We start from the raw sequence: 24,092 nt of genomic DNA on the forward strand, positions 1-24,092 counted from the left end.
CTGGCCTGCACGTAGGAGGAGCCGCGCACCTTCCGTTAACACTTTGAGGCGGGTCACCTGCCCCTCTGCGACCCCCACCGGGCAGGAGGAGGCCGCGCCGCAGGCGCATGGCCAGATAGTGCCGCCCGCCGGCACCTGCGTCGGGGCGCCGCGGGGGTGTGCGGGGGGAGGTGGGCCCCGCCTCCGCTCTCCCGGGGCCCAATCATCTCAGATTCTGCCGGCCACACCCCCAGCCGGGGGTGGGGGGTGCGTCTTTAAGACTCGGCCGCCTGGCCGCTCGCTCAGTTGGGGGTGCGGGGCTGTGGGCCGGGAGGCTCGGGAATTGTTCCTTGAGGCGCGCGCGCAGCCACTCTCCTCGCGGCAGCCTGCGCGCCTTGCGCCGCCGGCCCACCGGGGGCTCCACCGCCCTCGCCTCGGCCTCGCTAGCCCGCCCGGCCGGCGCTCGGCAGCTCCTCCGCGAGCCCGCCGGGAACTCGCGCCCTTCGTGCTCCCGCGGCGCCCGAGGTGGCCGCCTCGGGCCATGGTGTTCTTTCAGGAGGCTCCCGCCGCCGAGCGGGGGACGAGCGAGATGCAGCCGCCCGGCCCCGCGTCCGTGGGGGCCGCTCCGGTGGACGGCCCCGGCCTCTTGGACGGCCCCGGGGCGGCCGCCGAGAAGGTGGAGTTAGAACTGGTAGGGCCGGCGGGCGCCGAGCCCCCTCAGCCTCCTGAGGGAGGTCGGGGCTGGCTGGTGATGCTGGCGGCCATGTGGTGCAACGGGTCGGTGTTCGGCATCCAGAACGCCTGCGGGGTGCTCTTCGTGTCCATGCTGAAGACCTTGGGGTCCAAGGACGATGACCTGATGATCTTCAAGACAGGTGAGGGGCAGCCCCGGGAGGCGGGCGCGGGCCCGCGAGCGCATCCCGCGTGCGGAGGCTGTGCGCCTCGGTGGGTCCCCGTGTGCGGGAGGGTGTGAGTGCCACAGGCAGCCTGCCGCTCCCGGGGCCTCGGTGTGCCTGTCTTGGTATTGAATCCAGGTGTAGGGACTGTGTGTTTGGAAACAGGTCGCAAAACTTACTTGCTTTGGTCTTGCTGCTTTTCTCTCTGCAGAGCGGGAGCTAAGAGTCTACGGTAGACTTTCCTCTTAATTTTTGAAAACAAACAACCTTCCAAACCCAACAACACCGCACTGTCATTTTTATGGTCTATTTCGTGACCGTGTCGTTGGGTTTTTGTTCATCTGCCTCGGGGGTTGCAGAGGGGGGTGTGTGTTGAGGGGAGGCCGGTTTGGCGAGGTGTCAGAGATTTATTCCAAGGTCACGGGAGTTACGAAGGGAGCCCTGCAAAACCCACGGTTTCGTGTTTTTTTTGGTGGGGGGGATTAGGGGGTACTTGGTGCTAAATATAGAAAGCATCGGAGGCAGCTAGATCAGGGACTGGGAAGAGGAAGGTGAGGGGTTACCCTTTCCTGCTGGGTTCTTTGTCATATTTAACCATATACCAAACCAGATGAAAAAGGTGCAGACTCAACAGTTTTTTCACTGTAGAGCGTTATTACATGGTCTCTTGACTGATGAGGCAAAAAACAAGTCCAAGACCCTCTGTGTAACTCTTTTACAAAAATATATTATTTTACTTTATCCTGCAAGGCAGGCATGGTCCACCCCATTCAGATGAGAAAACTGAAGCTTGGGGAAATAAAGTGTTTGGGTGAGTAGCAGAATGGAGATAGAACACACATCTTATGACTTAAGGGGCTAAGTGATTGCCGTGACTAAATTAGGCTCCCTCCCTGCCATTTGGGGAACTTTATATGATTAATAGTCTTTTTTTAACCTTAATTTTGTATGATTTTTAGAGTGAATATTCCTTAGGTCTTTAGCATGTGTACAAGGAATATGCAAGACTGTTATAACAAATTCTAAGACAGAGGTAATGTTGAGAATTTTAAACTTTATATAAATAGTATTTTACTATATGTATCATTCTGCAATTTGCTTTTGTTCTAATCTGTTATATCTGTGATTTATTCCCATTATACCTCAATTTGAGCTGGTAGCTTAAATTCTTTACATTTTAACTCATGGTTCTCATTGTATGACTGTATTATATATATTTGATTTGTGCATTCTCCCTTTAATTATGCATTCTCCCTTTAATTATGCATTCTCCCTTTAACAGACATTTAGATTACTTCCAAACTTACTATAAAGAATGCTGCAATGAATATTCTTGTGCGTTGTCTCCTTGCGCATGTATTGAATAAGGTACCATATTTAACCTGGAATTTCTGTTCCATAAATAGCTCTTGAAGCTGCTGTGTTATGCAGGTCACAGGGCTAGGTACAAAAGTGTTAAAAATGTAATATCACATGCTTACTTTTTAAGGAAGGCAACCCTTGGAAAGTTTAGCAGGCTAGATAGATATGCATATGCAATAGTAAACAAAAATAGTTTTGTGTCTTTTCTAGATGAGTATCAGGTATCTGAGAGGGAAGAGCTCAAGGAAGCCAAATTGACAGAGTTAACATTTTAACACTAGTTCCTCAGCAGTTAGCGTGTTCTTCAGCATTTAGCAGTAATCTTGCCTGGGATTACAGATTTTTAATGCAGTCAGAACAACAAGACAACAGTCTTTTGTTTACCACCGTTTTTGCAAACTCAAATGAGTAAATCCATTGGTGTCTGTGGGGTTTTTTTTCTCCTTCCTTCCTTCCTTTTTTTGAGAGAGAGTGAGCAGCTGCTGGAGAAAGACCATAGTTTTGCCAGGGATCAGAGTTTTGCAGTGTCGAAGCCTCTACCTACCTTCCATCTCCAAAGTTCCTATTGGCTACAGTATCTTAATACCAGGTAGCTGAAGGTGAGGGAGGGAAAGTACAGGAACCTGCTCTCTCGAACTTTCTGAAACTCCGTATTTTCAATTTTGATGAATATCTTTCTCTCTTTACTTAGTTAAATCCTTGACAACTTTCAGTCATGTTTGTATGTGTGTGGGTGTGTATCATATAAATCATACAAACAGTTAAACAGGTATGCCGGTTGAATACGGAAGATCTTTGTGCTTATCTGCATGACTGCCATGTATGGTTGTGCCCTTGCACAAAGGTACCCAATTCAGGGTAAGTCGAGATTGAAAACCAGCCTGTGCTCTGGGTGCCCATTATTTAATTCCTACAAAGGGGCCCTGTGCACTTGTAACAGCCTTGTACAATACAGCAGCTAGATTGAACAATGGCCTTTACTTGGATGCTATGTAATACATGTGCAACAGATACATTTTAAGGTCTGAGGAAGAAAACATATTTAACCTCATCTGTGAAAAAAGGGTGACGAGAGTCTTTAAGCCAGTTAATGTTGAGATATCTATCCTTCCCCCACTGCTCACACAGGTGTTTCATAAAGTCCATCATCTATAACAGGCACTGAAGTATTTGATAATACCTGCTTTGAAGTTGGACTGTTCAGGCTTTTTCACTTTGATATTCTAATGCTGAGTCATCTGTGATCAAACATATGCAAACTTCCCAGTACAATGCAAAAAATATCTGGAATTACTTAAGGCTTTTATTTTTCAAAGTTTCAGTCCATTTTCTGTTAACTTATTCTTGATTGCTAATCCTGGCGTTAGAGGGCAGTTAATACTGTCTCCATGCTTTCATTAGCTTCTTCATAGTGATTAGCTCAAGGATACACAGGGAGGTGGTGGTGGAATGGAACCTAAGTTTCCAAATGATGGTTCACGTTTCTTGAGAATTTCCTATGTGCCAGGCCCAGTTCTCAGCACTTTGCAGGCATTCCTATTTAAACCTTACGGCAACACTGTGAGACAGGCTTATTTAATATCTTTCTTTTCAGATGTGGAAAGGCTTACAGAGTTTAAGTAAGCAGTGGAGCCGGGATTCAACCTCAGGTTTGTCTGACTCCAGAAGCTGGGTTTTTAACAATTGATCGTATTACATTGGCTAGATGACGTTCTGCTAATCTGATGTTCTTTATGTTGTTGATTAATTCAACATTAGCGATTAATTGAGTACTATACCTGGAATTCTGGGGTTAGAAAAGAAATCTGAAAGATTAGGGTCCCTGTTTCTTCATCTTACTTTGCTATCAATAAATAATTGCCAATTGTTGATGTCTCACTGACATAGATTTTTGAAGTGTAGAGAGACTTCCCTAGAGAAAGGAGATAACTTCGTATGACATTTGAGCAAAAGTCTGGAGTTTCCTTTGAAGAACCACGCTGACTGATCCAGAGCAGGACAGTGTTTCCAGGCAGAACTGAAGAGGAGCCTTTCTCAAGCTCACCTCTCCTCCTCAGGGCTCTTTTAACTCTTCTTATGTAACTGATGATCCACCCAAAATTCTTCAGGAAAGGGCCTGAAGAAATTCATTCATATTAAGATATAAATAGTGAGTTTACACGTCTTAATGTTACTCCTCATTCATTCTACAACGTTTACCCAATATTTGACACCCACTGTGCTGGGCACTGGAGGTGGTAACTGAGAGACAAGGTCAGCTGTTCCCAAGGAGCTTTGGATCTGCTGTGGAATACAAATAAGTAAAAAAGACAGAATACTTGCCTGTGACATTTGCAATATACCAGTCTTATTCCGTAAGGCGGAAATTCCAGGGAATGGTGGGGGCTGGGAAAGGCATTTAATGGCTTCTTTCTCTGTGGTAATAAATTTCACTTTGTGAAATTAAGACTTTGGAAAGGGTAAGCAAGCTGAACTCCCAGGTTAGCATAGAACCGATGAGAAGTGTTGAGTGCACCACAGCCCCGTTATGTTATCCTGGCTGCTGATGACAAGGCACTCAGAGACGTGCCTGCTACTACTGGTCAGTAGTGTCAGTCAGAGGGAGCAAGCTGAGCTTGAGCTTTCTCTTTTCGGTCAGGTTGTTACCTGTTCACATGTGCGGCTTCTTGCCTGAGTGGAGGGGAATCAGACACTTGTAGGAAAACTAAAACAGATACTACAATAAACTGGAACATTGTTTTCCCTTAGAAATGCGCAACTTTGCTTTAGCTTTGCAAGATATCGGAAAACCCATTTTTAGTTCCTTCGTGGAACTGATAATGATGCTAAGGTTCTTTTATCTTCTTGATGCAGTGCTGTAGACACTCTGGAACCTTACTAGGATATTCATCTAGTTTACTTACCTGCTATCTTCCTGGAGAAAGAAAAATATTTTAATGGTATATTGACTTTTTTAAATATCTATTTAAAACAAATATGTTTTCAGAATCAGTATTTAGGGTAGTTAATGATATCCTTTTGAGGAAATTATGTCTTCGTGGTCCAGAGGCTTGGTCAAGAAGACCCCTACTTCTTTCAGTAATTCCCAAAATGTGTTCCTAAATAGTCTTTCTTTAAAGTAGAGGTCTGGGGGCCGGCCCCGTGGCTTAGCAGTTAAGTGCGCATGCTCCACTACTGGTGGCCCGGGTTCGGATCCCGGGCGCGCACCAACGCACCTCTTGTCCAGTCATGCTGAGGCGACGTCCCACATACAGCAACTAGAAGGATGTGGGACTACGACATACAACTATCTACTGGGGCTTTGGGGAAAAAAAAGGAGGAGGGTTGGCAATAGATGTTAGCTCAGGGCTGGTCTTCTTCAGCGAAGAGTATTGGCATGGATGTTAGCTCAGGGCTGATCTTCCTGACACACACACACAAAAATAATAAAGTAGAGGTCTGTGGTTAAGTAAGTTTGGGAAATACTGCACATTATCCTCCTCTCTTGGATGTTTAAAGGACAAATCAAGGTATTAAAAATTCAGTAATTTTAAAGAAAAATGAACTATCAAAAAAGGTCCCCAAAGGGAGGCTCTTTGGCTACAATAATTAACGCAACTCTGCCTTCCCTGTATGGAGGTAGTTTGCTCTTTAGACAGTTATAATCATAAACGAGGATTTTTAATAGCAGTTAGGGATGAATACATCTTGCAGCACCTCTCAATAGAGTCTTACCAGCACCTCTGCAACTTCAAGTCAGTTACTGCTTCCTGAAGGTTTTTTTTAAAAAAAAGTCTTCACATTTACAGTTACACTGATATCTACATACTGCAGTTGTATGTTACATCTAAACTTAATATAGGAAGTTTTGGTTATAGTTCACAACTGAACTGCTATTTCTGGCCTTTATGCAAAGGGCTGTTTTTCTGTATGGGGAAAGCTGCCTGTATAACTATTTCTATATCTTAGGAAGGTTTTTAGTAACGGTGCTTTGTGGAGCTGGTTACCGTGAACGAATGATCTGGTTCATGGTCCTGTACATCTTTCACTGTAAGAAAAATACCTGACTTTATTTGTACCAGAAGAGAGATTGAAAAGCTAAGAGAACTCACTCATGGCAGCTGTTATGCTTAGATTTCCTTCATTCTCCTCTGTGTTAAAAGATCCAACCTTGTATTCCATGTGAATTCATCTCAACTGCCTGCTAAAATAAGTCATTAGACCATAAAAATGGTTCCAGGATTTTGGAATAATAAAGAAATGAGTATGATGTGAGCATTTTGTACTCCATTTCCAGAATGTTCCTGAATTCAGAGCAAGATTGAATAGTGTGAATAGTGTATAGTGAATTCTAATTAAGTACAACAATATGAGTATTCCTGTGGTATTTTATCATGGGATTTTTATCAATAAAATTAACTGCCAAAAGAACCAAAGCAACTAAAAATAAAAGCATAATAGAATTATTTCAGGAGAGCTTTTGAGGTGTTTTTTAGAATAAATCATCCTCTGTGCTCTTGGTGTGATTTGCTAAATCTTTTTTACGGTCCTTGTTGAACCCCGTGGTGCACTTCTTTGAGGCTTAGTCCCAGGCCACGTCCTTGCTTCACTTTTCCTGCCTGCCTTGCTTGTCTCATACGCCCTGTGGCTCCAGACCCTGTGTTGGGGTTGTTAGTTCCAAATGTTTTCTCTGTGTTCAAGACCCATATTTACTATTTCTGGACAGTTCCATTTGGATGCACAGGTACACCATACTCAACTAAAATGAACTCATTTTTTTAGCCAACCCATATAATCTTCACCTACCACCAAAAACAACAGCCCCCCTGCAAATAGACATTTCTTCTGAATTCTCTCAGTGCATGACACCTCTGGTTGCTTAAGTCAGAAACCTGGAATTCCATCTTATTTCTCCCCTTTCCTTATCTGTTTTGTTAAATCAGACAAGTGCTTTTGTGCTTACCTCCTTAATGCCTCATAAATCAGTCTCTTCTTTTCCGTTAGTGCTGTGTCTTAATGTGTGCCTTCATTACTTTTGGTCTCTACTGTTGTCATACCCTTTCACTAGCCTTAGTTGTACACCTTGAATGATTTTTCTAAACATTGGACCGCATCATTTTTTTGTTGAAAAGCCGTCAGTGATACCCATTACTTCTAGGAAAATGTCAAACTCCTTACACCAAAGACTTTCAAGCTCTGGGCCTCACCAGACCCGCCTCTCACCCCCTTCTTGCTCTTTATGCTCCAGCTGAGCTGAGGGTCTTGCACTTTCTGGAATTTGTCCCACTGCCTTTTGTCTCCATGCCTTTATCTGTACCACTCCTCTCTTCAGTGTGCTTGTTCGTCTTCGTAAGATTCTGGTGAAATGGCTGGCCATTTTATTCCTTTTGTCACATAGTGGGACAAAATGATTTTATGCAACTGTTGTTACGTGTTTGATGCACTTGGAATGTTTTGGGGGTAGCATGAATTCAAATGAGTTATGAATTAAGCTTAAAGTGGGAGACAGAGAACTTAATTTCAACCTAGTCTAGCATTCTGTGAAAGGCATTTTTAAGATAATACATATTTGCTTAAGTGATAATTTGCATGGTTTACCATAAAGAAAGGGCTTTTTTGTACATTACTTAATTTTATTTTTTAGAGCAGCCCGTTCTGTGTCTTTACCTCCACTTATAGATAAGGAAGTTGCAACTTGCACAGGTTGGAGTTGGGCCACATGGTATCAGGGTTTACATCCATTAAATTGAATTTAAAAGCATCTTTTTAGCTGGGTAAAGATTTGTACTTAGGTTAAAGTTGTCCTGAAATGTAGAACTCTGCCTTTTTTTTTCCCCTTGGAACTATTTTCTGCATATTTACCTATAGGTTCTCTAGAACCTTAATAATGTCTCTACACAAGTTATCAGAAATCCTGTGAAGTTGTTTTTGGAATAGAATTCTACTTAGAGTTATCAAAACCCAACTAGAGATCTGATCTCATTCAAATTAAGCAAACAAACTGTAACAAAAACAAACTAAACCCCAAACACTACTCAACAGTCAGCTCACCACAGCTGTGAGCACCCCCTAGCCTGGTGCCACCCACGCAGGAACCGTGGGTATTTTTATTGGCTGTGATTCAGAAGGAGCACCTCCAGCGCTTTCCGAGCTGGGCAGACCCACCACACAAGAGCCAGCCCGTCCGACACTGGAGTGATGGAGAAAACAGTGCTTTCAGCCGTACATGTACTGAGTGTGCACGATCACACCTGCTTTGCTAAGCTTAGCATTAACAGCAAAGATAATTCCCCACCTTGTGTACAGAAACTAGAACTAAAGAGCTGAGGAAATGACTTGCCTTATTTCTAAGTTGGAAGATTTTTTTTCATTTTTAATTATGGGGATACATATGAAATAATGTATATGGACCAAAGCAGTGTTCCTCACCCACTTTGTTCCCTCTTGTTAAACATAAAAATCTCATAGTCCTTGGGAGTTTTGATACACACCTCCAAGGGTAGTTTACCTTTTGAGTGAGAATCCTTAATATTCAGAAGATAAAGCCATACTTGTGTATTTATCCACCAGCTAAGATTTTGTCACTTTACTTTTAGTTGTAGTCTGGAAATAATGAGGATTCTTTTTTTGTTTTTTAAACACAAAATTATAATATTGAATATGCTTTTTGAAACTAAATGTGCCTCTCTGGAACTTCTGATATGCTCCTCTTAGTGAGGGAACTGTGCTGTCTTCCTCCTCCAGTCCCCCCACTTGAGCATCACTGACTGGAGTTTTAAATTCGATTCAAGGAATGCTTTTCTATCATTAGATAGTTAAATCTAAGTGAAAGGTCAGTGGTTAAATTAGTGGATAAACATCAGGGAAAGATGCAGTGGTCTGCAGTTTAGCTATTCTGCAGTTTTTGCTAAAGAGTAAATTGTATTAACAGTGCTCTGTATGTGTTCAGCAAGTCAAAATTTATTCTTGGGACAAACTCAGACTGGCTCCAAAAACCAATTCTGAGATATGTTTTATAAAAATAGAAACCCTTATTCATTAAATGGAGATATTTATTGACTTTTCTGGGTAGATAGGTATTAATGCCAAGTTGAGTGGGTTAGTCTGGTGACTTATTAATAGTAAAAACCTTTTCATGTTGCCTAATTATCCTTTTTATTAGTTTTGACTTCATGTTCCGATTTCAAATGGCAATATCTCAGAGGATTCATATTTGTCAATGGTTGTTTAAATAACGACATTCCGCGAAGTTCATTGATGTTTTAGTGCAAATGGGAGCAGAAAGTTGCCATTGTTGTCCTATGGTAATGTGAACCTCGGCAGTAAGACCCCCAACTCCCTAGTTATCCTTGAGTGCCAGGTTTTTGAGTTTCTTTCTTTCTGTTGGTTTATCTATAGCTTCTAATTTTCCTACATTGAACAAGTGTTGCTTTTATAATGGTAAAAATATTAATATTAAAAATAATTCACCATTAGCATTAGAAATATTGTTTCACGACTGTAATAGTAAACTTGTCCTAACAATAAGCTGTTTGTAGGAATAAATGCTGAGTATGGAGTTTTAGTTGTAGGCATTATGTTTTGTCTCCTTTTACTCAGAGAAAAGTGTTAATTATGGAATAGGCTGGAACTGGTAAAGGGACCTGATTTTAAGTAAGATCAGATTGTTTGGCCACATTTTGTTTTTGGCTCAAAATGGAGATAAATATATCAGATGGACAGTCGTTAAGAGCTAGACCATATGGTGCTAATCACCCTGAGCCCCAGCCAGACTCTGCACGTTAAATTCTTGTTGGTATTTTTCTTTTTGGGGAGGTAGAGGTGATAGAAAAGAGTCAGAAGAGATAATAGACTCATAATTGTGTTTGAATGCATAATTATATAGGAATCATTAAATCCAGAGTTGATAAATAACTTCTAACCTAAAATCATCTTATTTTGGTGGTTCTTATGTGTTTCTGGTATACAGGCTGCTTATATGGGAGGCAAAGGCAAATAGACCATTTCCCCCACCTTGTGTTGCTGGCCAGAAAAAAAAATCTCAGAGGATCCTTGCCTGGATAAAAAATGATTATGTTTTAAATGTTTATTTAAACTAAAAGATTTAAGGTAATGCTTTTAAATGATGTAAATTTTAGGTTAGTGTATTTAACGGCCAGCTAGAAGATTCTTTTTAAAACACGAGAGTTTATTATTTCTTTCAATAAACTTGTGTCTGTAGATGATGCTCAGTAGGACTGAAGACTGACCCGTTTCCACAAATGCTGTGAAATCTTCTACAGAAATTTACTTGAGTCTAAGTAAAAAGAAATTGTAATAAGTTCAATTTTGTTAGTTTAGAATTTGTAATTATTTGGAGAGGGATTTGGTTTATCTATAGTTATTTGTCTTTTTCACACATTCCTGTAGATGTAGCATTATAAAGAGCCTTCCTTATAATGTATAGATGTCATCAGTACAGAGCCACAATCCTTATCTGAAACTCTTGGGGCCATATATGTTTTGGGGTTTAGATTTTTTTGGATTTAAAAAAAGTAACCTGGTACATACACCTATATTCTTTAACACCCCCTGGGGGACTCTGAGGCAGCACCTTGTAATCAAATACATTGATATTTCTGCAAAAAATATATAAATATTCAGAGTAAGTGGGACAAACAGAGACCGTAAATAGCCTCATGTTAGTTCAGATCATGTTTTGCTTCTGAGTGAGTGTTGACACTACCTTGCAAAAAACTTTGGGTTTCAGATTTCAGAATTACAAATAAGTAATCGTAGATTCACAGGTAAATATTTACTTTTGTTTTCTGTTTCTCAGTGAACATTCTTTACTGTATCACATAATATACCTACTTAATGTTTTCAGTAAGTATGGTATTCTACCATGCTGGTCTACCCTAGGTTACTCAACCAGGCCTCCTTTGCTGGGGGTTTGAATGGCAGGCAGTGTTATGCAATGTAAGTAGCATATTTGTATACATCTTTAAACTAATTTTTTTTCCCCTTTTGGATTGCTTCCTTGGGGTATACGTCCAAAAGTGAGATTACTGGTTCAAAGGGTATGAACAACTTTATGACACTTGTTACACATTGCCAGCTTGTTCTTTAGAGAACTTAAACCAGTTTACTGTGCACCAGCAATATATTGGCTTCCTGAAAGTCCTACCAACGTTAGGTTTAATTTTTGTTAATATTTGCTAATTTGATAAGTGCCAATAGGATTTTTAAAAATTAGTTTAAAATGATATTTTATTGCTTTTAGGGCTATGTGTTTTCCCAGTTTTTGAGCTCTTCAGAAGCAGCAAATGGCTTGGCAATTATACATAATATCTGGAAATACAAGAAGACATACCAGTGAATATTAGAGTAAAACTTCATTACTACAGGTGGGAATATGAGGAAGGCCTGGGGTTATCCTAGCCCTTAGATTCTCACATGACACACCTTGGCAGGTGGGACATGCCCTTGTTCCCTTTCCTCTGCTCTCTCAGCCCAGGTGTTGATCAAGGCCTTTCTTGGGGTTGGGAGTGGTGATGGAAGTTAACCATCTGGAGATTGGCCATGAGGACTTCATGACTCTTCCAGGTGACATCTCATCCTTCAGAGGCTCAAGTCTGCAAGAGCAGCCCTGTCGCATTCTCTCTCTGTGCTATCACCTTTCCTCAACCTACTCTGGACCCAGCTAATTCTGTTGAAAATAGCTTTAACTAATTAATTTGGGTGTATGTGGGTTTAAAATTATTTTTTGCTCTTATTTATTTCTAAAAGAGATATAGAAATCATTTAACTTATTGAGCACAAACTATGTACTAGGGGCCATGCAAGAATCAGAAATGAATTTGACCTGTTCCATATTCTTAAGAGGTTATGAGGGGAGACAAAATGATATGTACGTAAGTAACTCTACAGCAAAATGCTACACGTGCTAAATGCAGGGTAACAAGATACAGAATTTTATAGGAAGGCAAAATGACTTCTGACTGAGCTGATCAGGGAAGGGTTCATGGAGGTAGCTTTTGAGTTAGGCTTTAGAGGATTGGTAGGCTTTCCTTAGCAGATTTAGGAGAAAAAGGTATTCTAGGTGAAGGTGCAAGGCCTGGGCAAGGGCTAGGAGGCAGTCTAATAATGAATGTTTTACTGTGCTTTACTATGTATTTTATATTATCTTGTTTTATCTATGCAATAATCCTATAATATAACTGCAATTATGGTCCTCATATTTTAGATGGGCGACAGAGGCTAGCAAGTAGTGGGGCTGGATTTGAACTTAAGTCTCTGGTTTGGACCCAGGATCTTTATACTCGCCTACACATTAGGCTTATTAAGTGAGTGACAAGGAGTTTGGTTTGGCTAGAGCTCAGGATATATGGTGGAAAGTCACAGAAGATCGGATGGAAAAGAATGATGGAGGTGGGGAATGGAGAGTTTGAATGCCGGGTTAAGAAGTTTGAACATTATTTAATAGACAGGCAATGGGGAGATAGCGAAGATTTCTGAAGTGTGCCTCAGAAAGACGTGACTGGGTTGCAGAGGGAATGAAATAGGAGGAACATCAATTACAAAGTCCTTGGCTGAGAGCCAGGTGAGATTTGAAGCATGGCAGTAGAAATGAGAAGGAAGGGACAGGTGACATTTCAAAGGACAGACTGAGGGAATTTTGGGAAATGATGGGTGTGGACAGTGCCGTGGAAACAGAGATGATGCCTGCGTCTGGAGCCTGCATTTTTTTTTTTTTTTTTGTGAGGAAGATCAGCCCTGAGCTAACATCCACGCCAATCCTCCTCTTTTTGCTGAGGAAGACTGGCTCTGAGCTAACATCTATTGCCAATCCTCCTCCTTTTTCTCCCCAAAGCCCCAGTAGATAGTTGTATGTCATAGTTGCACATCCTTTTAGTTGCCGTATGTGGGACGCAGCCTCAGCATGGCTGGAGAAGCGGTGCGTTGGTGCCCGCCCGGGATCCGAACCCGGGCCGCCAGCAGCGGAGCGTGCGCACTTAACCGCTAAGCCACGGGGCCAGCCCCTGGAGCCTGCATTTTAATACTTTTTGAACTGGGAGCCCCACATTTTCATTTGGTCCTGGGCCCTACAAGTTATGTCAACAGTCCTGGATGGACTAGGGGCATGGGACGAGGAGTTGACGGGGAAAGGCTGACTCAGACGTTGCACATGTAGGCCAGCAGGACGTCGGGGGATGATGTCAGGCAGACAACTGAAAATACAAACCTGCAGCCTCAGAATGAAGCTGAGGCCAGAGGTAGAGCTTTGGAAAGAACATATGTCTCTAAGAGGAACAGGATGTAACAATAGAAACCCAGAAATTCTGTCTCAGGGGGGCCTGGTTGCTGTTCCTAGGTAGTTTAGTTAGTTTCTGTTGAAATCATCATCTTTAAAAGTAACAAAGCTTCATTCCTTAACAAGTCTTTCTGGCATTTAGATTTCTCTGATTCAGATTTGCAATTTTCCAAAGATAAGAATTGTATTTTTGCTACCATTATCTTAAGTATTTCTAAAATTTAGTCCTAAGACTTAGTTATTTTTTTCCCTTTAATTTTTTTTTTTAATTTTATTTATTTATTTATTTTCCCCCCGAAGTCCCCCAGTAGATAGTTGTATGTCATAGGTGCACATCCTTCTAGTTGCTGTATGTGGGACGCGGCCTCAGCATGGCCGGAGAAGCGGTGCGTCGGTGCGTGCCCGGGATCAGAACCCGGGCCGCCAGCAGCGGAATGCGCGCACTTAACCGCTAAGCCACGGGACCGGCCCTTTTTCCCTTTAATTTAACACAACCTCTAAGACTATTGGCATATACTTTTCCTTCTATTCATGATGTAATTAAGCCAGTCTAAGTCTTATTTTCAAGATGTTCTAGACCAAGAGACTGTGAAGATAACTTAGAATAGTTTCAATTAACTTATGTATTTCAAATTTAAATATAAAATAGTGACAGTGGTGGAAAACTCGTTCAACAGGCAGATGGTGTTATCTTGTAGATCAGCCTTCGCAGAGTTTAGTAACTGAGTCACCTGCTTTATTCACCACTCATAATGAACACAGCTAACTCTTTTTAGTGTAGGCACAGTTACTTGTCTAGGAAAGCTACTAGGAAACTAGAATAAATGAAATTAAGTTCTCTGTTAACTAGGGCTAGGGTGGAATAGTGTACATTTTGCTAAAAAACATGACTTGCTTTTGCACGCTCACACTAGACGGGGAGGAGGAGGTGGTTGTCTTGTGCTTGTTGGTCGGGAATGGAGTCAGTCCTAATTCAGAAAATAACTGGCCACCTGGCCACACACACGTGTATTTTGCCTTAGTTTCCTGTCACACAGCTTCGGCAATGGGTCTCAAGTAAGATAATGGAATGTCAAAGTGCTTTTAGAGGCATAAAGCACTACAGCCGTGTCAGACACTTGTTACTGAGCAGGTCGGCACAGTGCCGGTGTGCGGGCGTGTGTATTGACTCGTGCTGTGCTGTAATCGCTCAGAACTCAGGTCCTGAATTGCTGTCTTGTGATTGAAGCCCAGCTGAAGGTGCTGGAAGTGCAGTGGCCCTGGAGGGAGAACCAGACAAGGCAGGGGGTGGATAAAAGGGAATTGATAGTTGTGCAGGAAGAGGGTATCTGCCTTTTTTTTGTAAGCCAAGACACCCTTACTCTTGCAGTAACTGTTTCTTTTAATGTCTTTTAATATCATTTAATATCAGTTGGCTTCATTTTGAAGGTCTGTATTAGCAGATGTCAGGGTTTAAGGCAGTATTTGGACCGTGCTTGTGTGTTGTTGTGCTTGCTGGGATGAACTGAGGTACTGGCTTGCTACCAAGTAAATTTGATATCTAACGATTATGGGAGAGCAGGAAAAAAGTCCAACTAAAACATTGTTCCTTCAGCGTTTGAGAAACAGAAGCCATACAGTCTTTTAAATCCCATGCCAACACACCAGACAGAAAGAGACTTGCTAATAGCCAAGGTCAGGAATCACAAAATGTATGTTTTGGGATTGGCTGCAAAACACCGTTTCCTATAACTTAGTGTTCATTTGTTATGTGTATGCTGTTATAATTAGTTTTGTATATGAGGTAGTTGCTTTTTGTAACTTTGATTAGGAAACAAATGTTGAGCCACTTAAATCAAAAGGCAGACTATGACTTTGGAAAAAAAATCGGGTAACAGTAATGCTTAATCCAATTAATCTATCTTCTTCCTCTAATTCTTCATGATGACTTCTGGTGGCATGATGTCTGGTGGCAACTGAGAGTGGGTTATGGAAAAATGTCAAGACAATGTAATCCCCATTATGTATGGTCACTTAAGAGGATAAATTAATCATTGGTCCCTAATCTTCGGATAATTACTCTATTTAGCTGGAAATATCCTTAGTTTTTTGGAAAGCAAGTCAGTGAGTTAGTAGAGCTGTCAAAATTGATCACCTTTTCTAAGTCTAATAATAAGTGAATGGAAACTAGTTGCCTTCAACCTTTTCTTCCCTATATTATAGCATGATCGTTCTGTAACTCTGGTAACTGTGCATAAAACAACAGGGAAAATACATTAATATGCTATCTCGTGGTTTTCAGATAGGCATTCTAAGCCTTACTCCAGCTGAGGATTAACAAAGCTGCCTTAACAGATAAAGGCTTGCAACCTGTGTATGTGTTTTTGGTTACTAGAATTAGGCAAGTTAAAAACATTATAAAATTGGTTTGAATATAGATTGTTTAGGAAGTGAGTCTTCTGGTGACAGCAATTCTATTTATGCATTAGATAAATAAATATTTCGAAGGAGTCAACATTGTTTAAGTACTGTCTTTATTAGATGCTAAGGGTAGGAGTGGGAATAAAGAAAAATAAACATTTCAATCCCAAGGGAATGAAAAAAAAAAGGAGGAAGTCCTTGGCTTGTCTTCTACCTGAGTACAGTGTCTCACAGGCAGATGAGTGTTCAACTTTTAGAGTTTGATGTCTTCATTCAGGAGATTCCCAAAGAATCGTTATTTTTTAGAGTAAATGAGATTACGATGCAGGTGGAATCAGAGACATACTACTTATTTATCACAGTCAAAATACTGCCATTTTGATAATAACAAAATTCATCTATTTGTGAATTGTTGTAAATTGTTGCCTTGATAAGGTTTCTGGAAATAAAACAGAATTCTGCTATGTATTATTTCCAATCAGTAGAGAGGGATTTGTGTCATTATGAGAGAAACACAATACTATCCATATGGGATTAAACTACCTTAGAACTAAAATATAAATTAGGACTTTAGAAAACAAATGCAGATTTAGAAATCTAAACTAGGACACATTTTAGAAGACTCACTTTAATTTTTAAAAGTCAACTTTATTGAGGGATAGTTTACATATGATAAAATTCACCAATTTTAAGTCTACAATTTGATGAGTTCTGACAAATGTGTAGTCATGTAACCACCATCACAATCATGATACAGAGCCTTTCCATCACCCCAAGATGTTCCCTTGTTCTCCTGTGCAGTATTCCCCTACACCTTGGCTCCTGGCAACCATTGATTTGCTTTCTGTCACTATAGTTTTTCTAAAATTTTCTGTAAATGGAATCATACAGTGTTTTGTTTTCTTTTTTTTTTTTTGTGAGGAAGATTAGCCCTAAGCTAACATCCATGCCAATCCTCCTCTTTTTGCTGAGGAAAACTGGCCCTGGGCTAACATCCGTGCCCATCTTCCTCCACTTTATATGGGACGCGGCCTCAGCATGGCCGGAGAAGCGGTGCGTCGGTGCACGCCCGGGATCTGAACCTGGGCCTCCAGCAGCGGAGCACGCGCACTTAACCGCTACACCACAGGGGCCGGCCCCCAGTGTTTTCTTTTGTGCCTAGCTTTCACCCAGAATGATGCTTTCGGGATTCACCCATGTTGTTGCATTAGTAGTTCTTCCGTTTTTATTGCTGAGTGGTATTCTATTCCTATACCTAATTTTTTATCCATTCACGTGTTGATGGACATTTGGGTTGTTTCCAGTTTTTGCCTGTTACCAGTAGTGCTCCTGTGAACATTTGTGTACAAGTCTTTGTGTGAACATGTGGTTTCATTTCTCTTGTGCACCTTATTTTTATTTTAATTTAATTCTGTATGCTTATCTGTATTTTTAAATTTCATAAGAGGATAACTATTTTTTTTAAATGAAAAGAAATTGTGACTGAATGAGGAGGTGAAATAGTGGGAATGGGAGGACTCTGGAAAGACAGATTTTTCATGTGGGTGATTGGGTGAGTGGTGGTACTGCCAATCAAGAGAGTCAAATATGGCTGAGACTTCCTATTTTTATTTTTATTTCTTTTGTGAGAAGGATCAGCCCCAAGCTAACATCCGTTGTCAAGCTTCTTCTTTTTGCTGAGGAAGATTGGCCCTGGGCCAGCATCCGTGCCCATCTTCCTCTACTTTATATGGGACACCGCCACAGCATGGCTTGACAAGCGGTGCATCGATGTGTGCCCGGGATCTGAACCTGCGAACCCAGGGCTACTGAAGCAGAGCACCTGCCCTTAACCGCTTGCGTCACCAGGCCGGTCCAGAGATTTCCTATTTTTAAATGACTGAAGAGAGTCCATTGAAATGAGTCAGTGGAGGGCTGGCCCGGTGGCGCAAGCGGTTAAGTGCGCGCGCTCCGCTGCGGCAGCCCGGGGTTCGCTGGTTCGGATCCCGGGCGCGCACTGACGCAGTGCTTGGCAAGCCATGCTGTGGCGGCGTCCTATATAAAGTGGAGGAAGATGGGCACAGATGTTAGCCCAGGGCCGTCTTCCTCAGCAAAAAAAAAAAGAGGAGGATTGGCGGATGTTAGCACAGGGCTGATCTCCTCACCAAAAAAAAAAAAAAAAAAGAAATGAGTCAGTGGAAAGTCACTGATGATTTCAGCCAGTGTACACTCACTGGTCTGGGTGTGCCAGGGAGTGGGGCCTGATTATAGTCTGTGGAGCAGTGAATACGAGGTAGACAAGGGGGTGCAGGCTAAGAAGTGAGGAAGTGATGTCGAGGGGAGAAATAGGGTGGTAGCTAGAGGAGGATTAGGGTCAAGGGAGGGTAATAATTTTTTTATTCTTTTTTTTTTAGTTTTTAAATTTTTTTTAATAATTTTTTTAAAGATATTATGAGCTTGAGGAAAAGTAGCCTGTAGAGAGGGAGAAAGTGAAGTTACCAAGTGGCCAGTTGATGGACCAGGGTTCATGAGCAGGTCAGAGATAAGGAGATCCAGAGCACAGCAGACGGTGGGAGGTTTCCCAGAGGTGCCAGGTATTGAGGCCCTGGAGAGAAGAAAGTAAGACCGGAAGCAAATGGAGGTAGGGTTGGTGAGGATCAGGAAGCCAAGGGGGCCTTTGTGTTCTCCGAGGAGAAGTTATATGTTAGGTGTGGAGTTGAATAGCTGTGGCAAAGGTTTGGGTGCTGATTCGTGGTAAGGAAAAGGATTGATAACAGTTGTGAGAACTCAATCAAGATTGGAAACCATGAATTTGTAGTGAAACCAGTTTCTAAGATTGTGGATTTTTTTTTTCCAGCTGTGCTCTGCAGGCTATGTGAGCAAGGAAGGTGAACGGAACACTTGATGTAAGGTTAGAAGAGAACACAGCCAAGTAATTGCACGTTTTCTGTTTCCAGCTGTGTGCTGTATGGCTTCCTCTCTTCTCCACTTTTCATACGCCATTCTGAGACTTGAAAGTGTCATGTGTTTAAGTCTTTGGTAAAGTTAATTAAACATTTAACAACTGAATACATTTTTTTACATTATTTTGTTATTGTGGTAAAATATATATATATAAAATATAAAACCTACCATTTTAACATTTTTTTTTGGTGAGAAAGATTGGCCCTGAGCTAACATCTGTGCCGGTCTTCCTCTATTTTGTATAGGGGACACCGCCACAGCCTGGCCTGATGAGTGGTGTGCAGGTCCGAACCTGGGATCTGAACCTGCAAACCCCAGGCCGCCGAAGTGGAGCATGCAAATTCAACCACTACGCCGCCTGGCCGGCCCTCATTTTAACCATTTTTAAGTGTACAATTCAGTGGCATTAAGTGCATTCACAATGCTGTGCACCTCACCACTGTACTACAATTTTGATTTGAAGCAAGACGTTGTCATCTGTTTTCCTCCCCTTCTATCACTCGTGATCTGTAAATTCAACATTGTCCTTTACTGGATACAGTATTTGTGTTTTTGAAATTGAGGTATTGATAACAGTATGTACTGAGCTTAACTTTGGCAGGTGCTGTGCAAGACAAATTATGGCATTACCTTTCTCGCTATTTAGTTGTAATTATTTGTTAACGTCTGTCTTCCTTACTAGACGTATAAGGTCCATGAGTGCAGGAGCTATCTATGTCTGTCTTATTCATGGTTATGTCTTTACTGCCTAGCACAGTGCTTGGCACAGAGTAGGCATTCAGTGAAGTTTCTGAACAAATCAAAGTCCTTCACTGAAAGAATTTATTTGTTTAATAAGTTCTTTCTGAATGCTTTGTATGCAGTAGGCAAAACTTGTATTCACACATTAATATAGATTATAGGGCATGGCACATTCCAATGTCTGGTTAATTGGTAGAAGTCAAACAGGGTTTATATTTGCAGTTTCACCTTGGAGGGTATTAGAGCAGACTGTACAGCAGACTGTACAGAATTGGCAGCAGTGATCTCAAAGCTTGAAGGCTGTAGGTTAATTAGGATAACTTGACAGTGAGTTAATCAAATTTGAGAGTTAAAAGAATGTTCCAATAATTTATGTTTAAACACACTTCAAATATATCAGCAGATAACAAGAACTTTAGTTGCAGAATGCTCTAAAACACCAGTGGATTTTATGGCTTACAATAGTGTTTGGGAGAAAGAAAGCCAATAAAATGGTTTGGGGCCATTTGATTCTTTTACCTTATAATAAATAGAATACACTGGAGTTTAAAATATTACCTTTGTGAAAGATAGAAAGATAGTTTATTAATAAATATATTTAGGAATTCTATTTTTCTTTTACAGTTAGATTTATTAATGAATTCAGTAATACTTTTTTTTTAAATTTTTATTTATTTATTTTTCCCCAAAGCCCCAGTAGATAGTTGTGTGTCATAGCTGCACATCCTTCTAGTTGCTGTATGTGGGACGCGGCCTCAGCATGGCCGGAGAAGCGGTGCGTCGGTGCGTGCCCGGGATCCGAACCCGGGCCGCCAGCAGCGGAGTGCGCGCACTTAACCACTAAGCCATGGGGCCGGCCCAATTCAGTAATACTTCTAATTATTTAAGAAATATGTTCAAATATGGGCATTTCTCTGTTAGCTGATATTAGATAAAGTAGTATTTTTTCAGCTGGCCTATGGTTAAATGGAGGTCAAGAGGCAAAATACACGTATGAGAATTAGTTAGCAATATAATACGTCTCTATAAGAATAATCACAACATGTCTTCTGATTCTGAAAGGTAAGGGATCTGTGTATGTGTTTGTAGAACACCTTATTGAGGCCCTTTTATTTTATTTATTTATTTATTTATTTATTTATTTTAATTATTTATTTATTTATTTATTTATTTTTCCCCCAAAGCCCCAGTAGATAGTTGTATGTCATAGTTGCACATTCTTCTAGCTGCTGTATGTGGGACACGGCCTCAGCATGACTGGAGAAGCAGTGCGTCTGTGCGCGCCCGGCGTCTGTGCGCGCCCGGGATCCGAACCCGGGCTGCCTGCATCGGAGCGCACGCACTTAACCGCTAAGCCACGGGGCCGGCCCTGAGGCCCTTTTAAAAAAATAAAATCTGGGGGGTCGGCCGGGTGGCACAAGCGGTTAAGTGCGCGCGCTTCGCTGCGGCGGCCTGGGGTTCGCCGGTTCGGATTTGGGCACGCACCGATGCACCGCTTGTTAAGCCATGCTGTGGCGGCATCCCGTATAAAGTGGAGGAAGATGGGCACAGATGTTAGCCCACGGCCAGTCTTCCTCAGCAAAAAAAAAAAAGAGAAGGATTGGCATTGGATGTTAGCTCAGGGCTGGTCTTCCTCACAAAAAATAAATAAATAAAATCTGCCTCCAGCAAGGTATTTTTGGATCATATGGAAAGAGAAAAGAAAAAGCTATCAGGAGATCTAGTTCTATCATTTTCTTGCCCTTTTTAACCCTCAGTAAGCTAAAACTGGAGTTTGGTTTTAGGAACAAGTAATGGAAGTTTTCCTATGTACCATCAGCAAAATCTAGTACTGAGTGGTTACTGTCTTTTTCTTTGTGTGATGTGTGTGTGTATGTAGGAGAACAGACGGGCAATGGACATAGGTCTTTGAAATGGACTTCCTCAACTAAAGTAATAGAAAGAGGAATGTAAGTGCGCAGGGAGAGAGGGTAGTGGGGAGATGAGGGGAGGCAGAGGGGCAGGGAGGGGCAGAATAAGAGGAAGCAAAGACTGACGCTGCAGTCTTGGGTGTGTAAATGCCACTTCTTTGACTCTGCATCGCTGTGGCTGCCCTATCATGATGCTGGTGTTCAGCGCACTTTGAGAGGAGTTGGCTGTGTAAAGGCAGGATCTGGGGTCTTAGCGCCTGCTTGGCTGACGTGAGCAGATTGCATCTCTGGCTAGGCTTTGGAGTTCCAGCATCACAGATTTCCAGGAAACAGTTCCTCCTATCATCGTTTTTATTCCAGAGTCAACATAGGTATTCAGACGTCTGCTGTCCAGCTAATTGCAAATCAAGCATGGAGCTTTTTCTGTTTCTTTTTTTTCCCTCCTTTTTTTCTTACTTCCATCTTGTTTGTTACTCCTTTTCTTTATTTTAGTCAAGCGCACACATTTGAACATAACGATGACCATTTCCACTAGTGAGCATAGGACTCCCTCCTTACCTAAAGGACTCCTAATCCTGTGATGTGTAATGATGAATCAAGACATTTAAAGATGTTGCATGTATGTAACAACATTAGTAAATCTGAAGAACATAGTATTGAGTGAAAATATGAAGTTGTAGAATGTTTAATATGATACCATTTACATTGCATTAAAAAAACCCACGTGAAACAATACTACCACATTTCATAGAATCTAACACACTGTTCATGCTAAGATGCACCATTATTTTATGTACACTGAGAAGAGGGGAAAACCTATAGATTAAATTGTGATGTAATGCTTTATTATGGATTGTGAGATGCATCCCGAGATGTTATAATGTGAAGAAAATATGCATCTTAGAATTGAAGAAATAAGGTAAATATATTTTATTGAAACATACTTATGTAATAAAAATATAAAAACATGCACAGAAATGATATATGTATAGCCAATTAGGGAAGTGGTTTATCTCTTATGAAGGAAGGGAGGGGAATAGAGGATGGGGCCACATAAGGGGCTTCAAATCTATAATTTATTTTTAAAATTCTAAAGCAAATATCGCAAAAAGTTAAGATGAAACAAAGTTGTTTGGTGAGTTCCTATAATTTTCTATATATTGTAAATATTTCACAATGAAAAGTATATATTTAAAAGCTACATAAAAAGCAAGTTGCAAAAGCCTGTATATAGTAGATCCTATTTTATTTTCTAGTAGTATTTGATTTTGTGTTCTTTCAGACTTTGTCCTGTGTTCATCATACCGTAGCAGTGGGGCTTTTGCTGCTGCTGTTGTTGGAAGGCTGGAGGCTTTCTATGTCTCCATTTTTGTGTGTGAATTAAAAGATGTATCAAGTATTGTCTTAGTAATGATAAAAAGAGGGGAAGCATTTAATGATAAAGATGTCACAGGATGAGTAGGATTGGCTGGCATTATTTCTTGTTTGTTAATAAGTAGTAAGAAAAATGTTTATTTGTTTCTTTAAAGCCATTTTTCTGGTTGTTTCCTTATTCATTTTTTCTTAGTCATATGGTGTCTAGAGAGGGTCAGGTCTTGAGAAAAAAAGATTATTGTACAAGTTGAACAAAAATAAGTACTATCATATCTAGAAATCTGATAGGCACTTTTAAAATAGAGTCATGAAGCTTATGAACTCTTTCTTTACTCTTTTTCTGAAACCTAAAATGAGTGTTTCAGTTTTGCCCTCCTACCACCAGATGGAAGTTCTGTACATAGTAGGATGTTTGCTTATTATGCCCCAAGCAGTGAGGAATCAAGGGGCTGAAGAGGGTAACAGTTTTTGGGTTTTGTTTGTTTGGGTTTTTTTTTGCTGAGGAAGATTGGCTCTGGGCTAACATCCGTGCCCATCTTCCTCTACTTTATATGTGGGACACCTGCCACAGCATGGCTTCATAAGCAGTGCACAGGTCTGCACCCGGGATCCAAACTCGAGAACCTTGGGCTGCTGAAGTGGAGCGTGAGAACTTAATCACTATGCCACTGGGCTGGCCCCAGGTGGGTATTCGTTTTATCATATTACCTTTAGAGACCCTTCACCTTTTACATCCATGAAAAAGGAAAATTTTTCATATCCTGTAATATTATGTTAGTATCTCACTTAGGTGTTTAATAGTACTTACTGTTAGATTAAAAAAATAATTTGGCAAAATCTAAAAAACATATCAAATAGAGTCATACCACTTGATCCAGAATGTCACTCCCTAGGATCTTGTCTAATGACTCATAAGAATAAAAATCTAGGGCCGGCCCCGAGGTTTAGCGGTTAAGTGCTCGCGTTCCGCTGCTGGCGGCCCGGGTTCGGATCCCAGGCGCGCACCGACGCACCGCTTCTCCGGCCGTGCTGAGGCCACGTGCCACATACAGCAACTAGAAGGAAGTGCGGCTATGACATACAACTGTCTACTGGGGCTTTGGGAGAAAAAAATAAATAAATAAATTTAAGAATAAGAAGCTATATGCATAAAGATCTTCACTATACCATGTACTGTAAAAAAGTAAAACTTTGGAGTCAACCTAAGTGCCCCCA

At 41.3% G+C, this 24,092-nt stretch overlaps 1 protein-coding gene across 2 annotated transcripts in view; it reads left to right on the plus strand.

Moving 5' to 3' along the window:
* The first annotated feature begins 324 nt into the window (after positions 1-324).
* SLC16A10 (solute carrier family 16 member 10) overlaps positions 325-24,092 on the plus strand; it is a 120,704-nt gene continuing 96,936 nt past the window's right edge. Inside the window, exon 1 of one of the 2 annotated variants that reach the window (XM_087444007.1) lies at positions 325-854. In XM_087444007.1, coding sequence (XP_087300133.1) covers positions 521-854 — 334 coding nt within the window. In that variant the 5' untranslated portion in view covers positions 325-520. The remainder of the gene's footprint in view (positions 855-24,092) is intronic. The other variant, XM_087444006.1, reaches the window with a different exon arrangement.

This window comes from Ceratotherium simum, chromosome 19 (genome assembly GCF_057802395.1).
Source record: "Ceratotherium simum simum isolate JZ-2026a chromosome 19, ASM5780239v1, whole genome shotgun sequence".
Taxonomy (NCBI): Eukaryota; Metazoa; Chordata; class Mammalia; order Perissodactyla; family Rhinocerotidae; genus Ceratotherium; species Ceratotherium simum.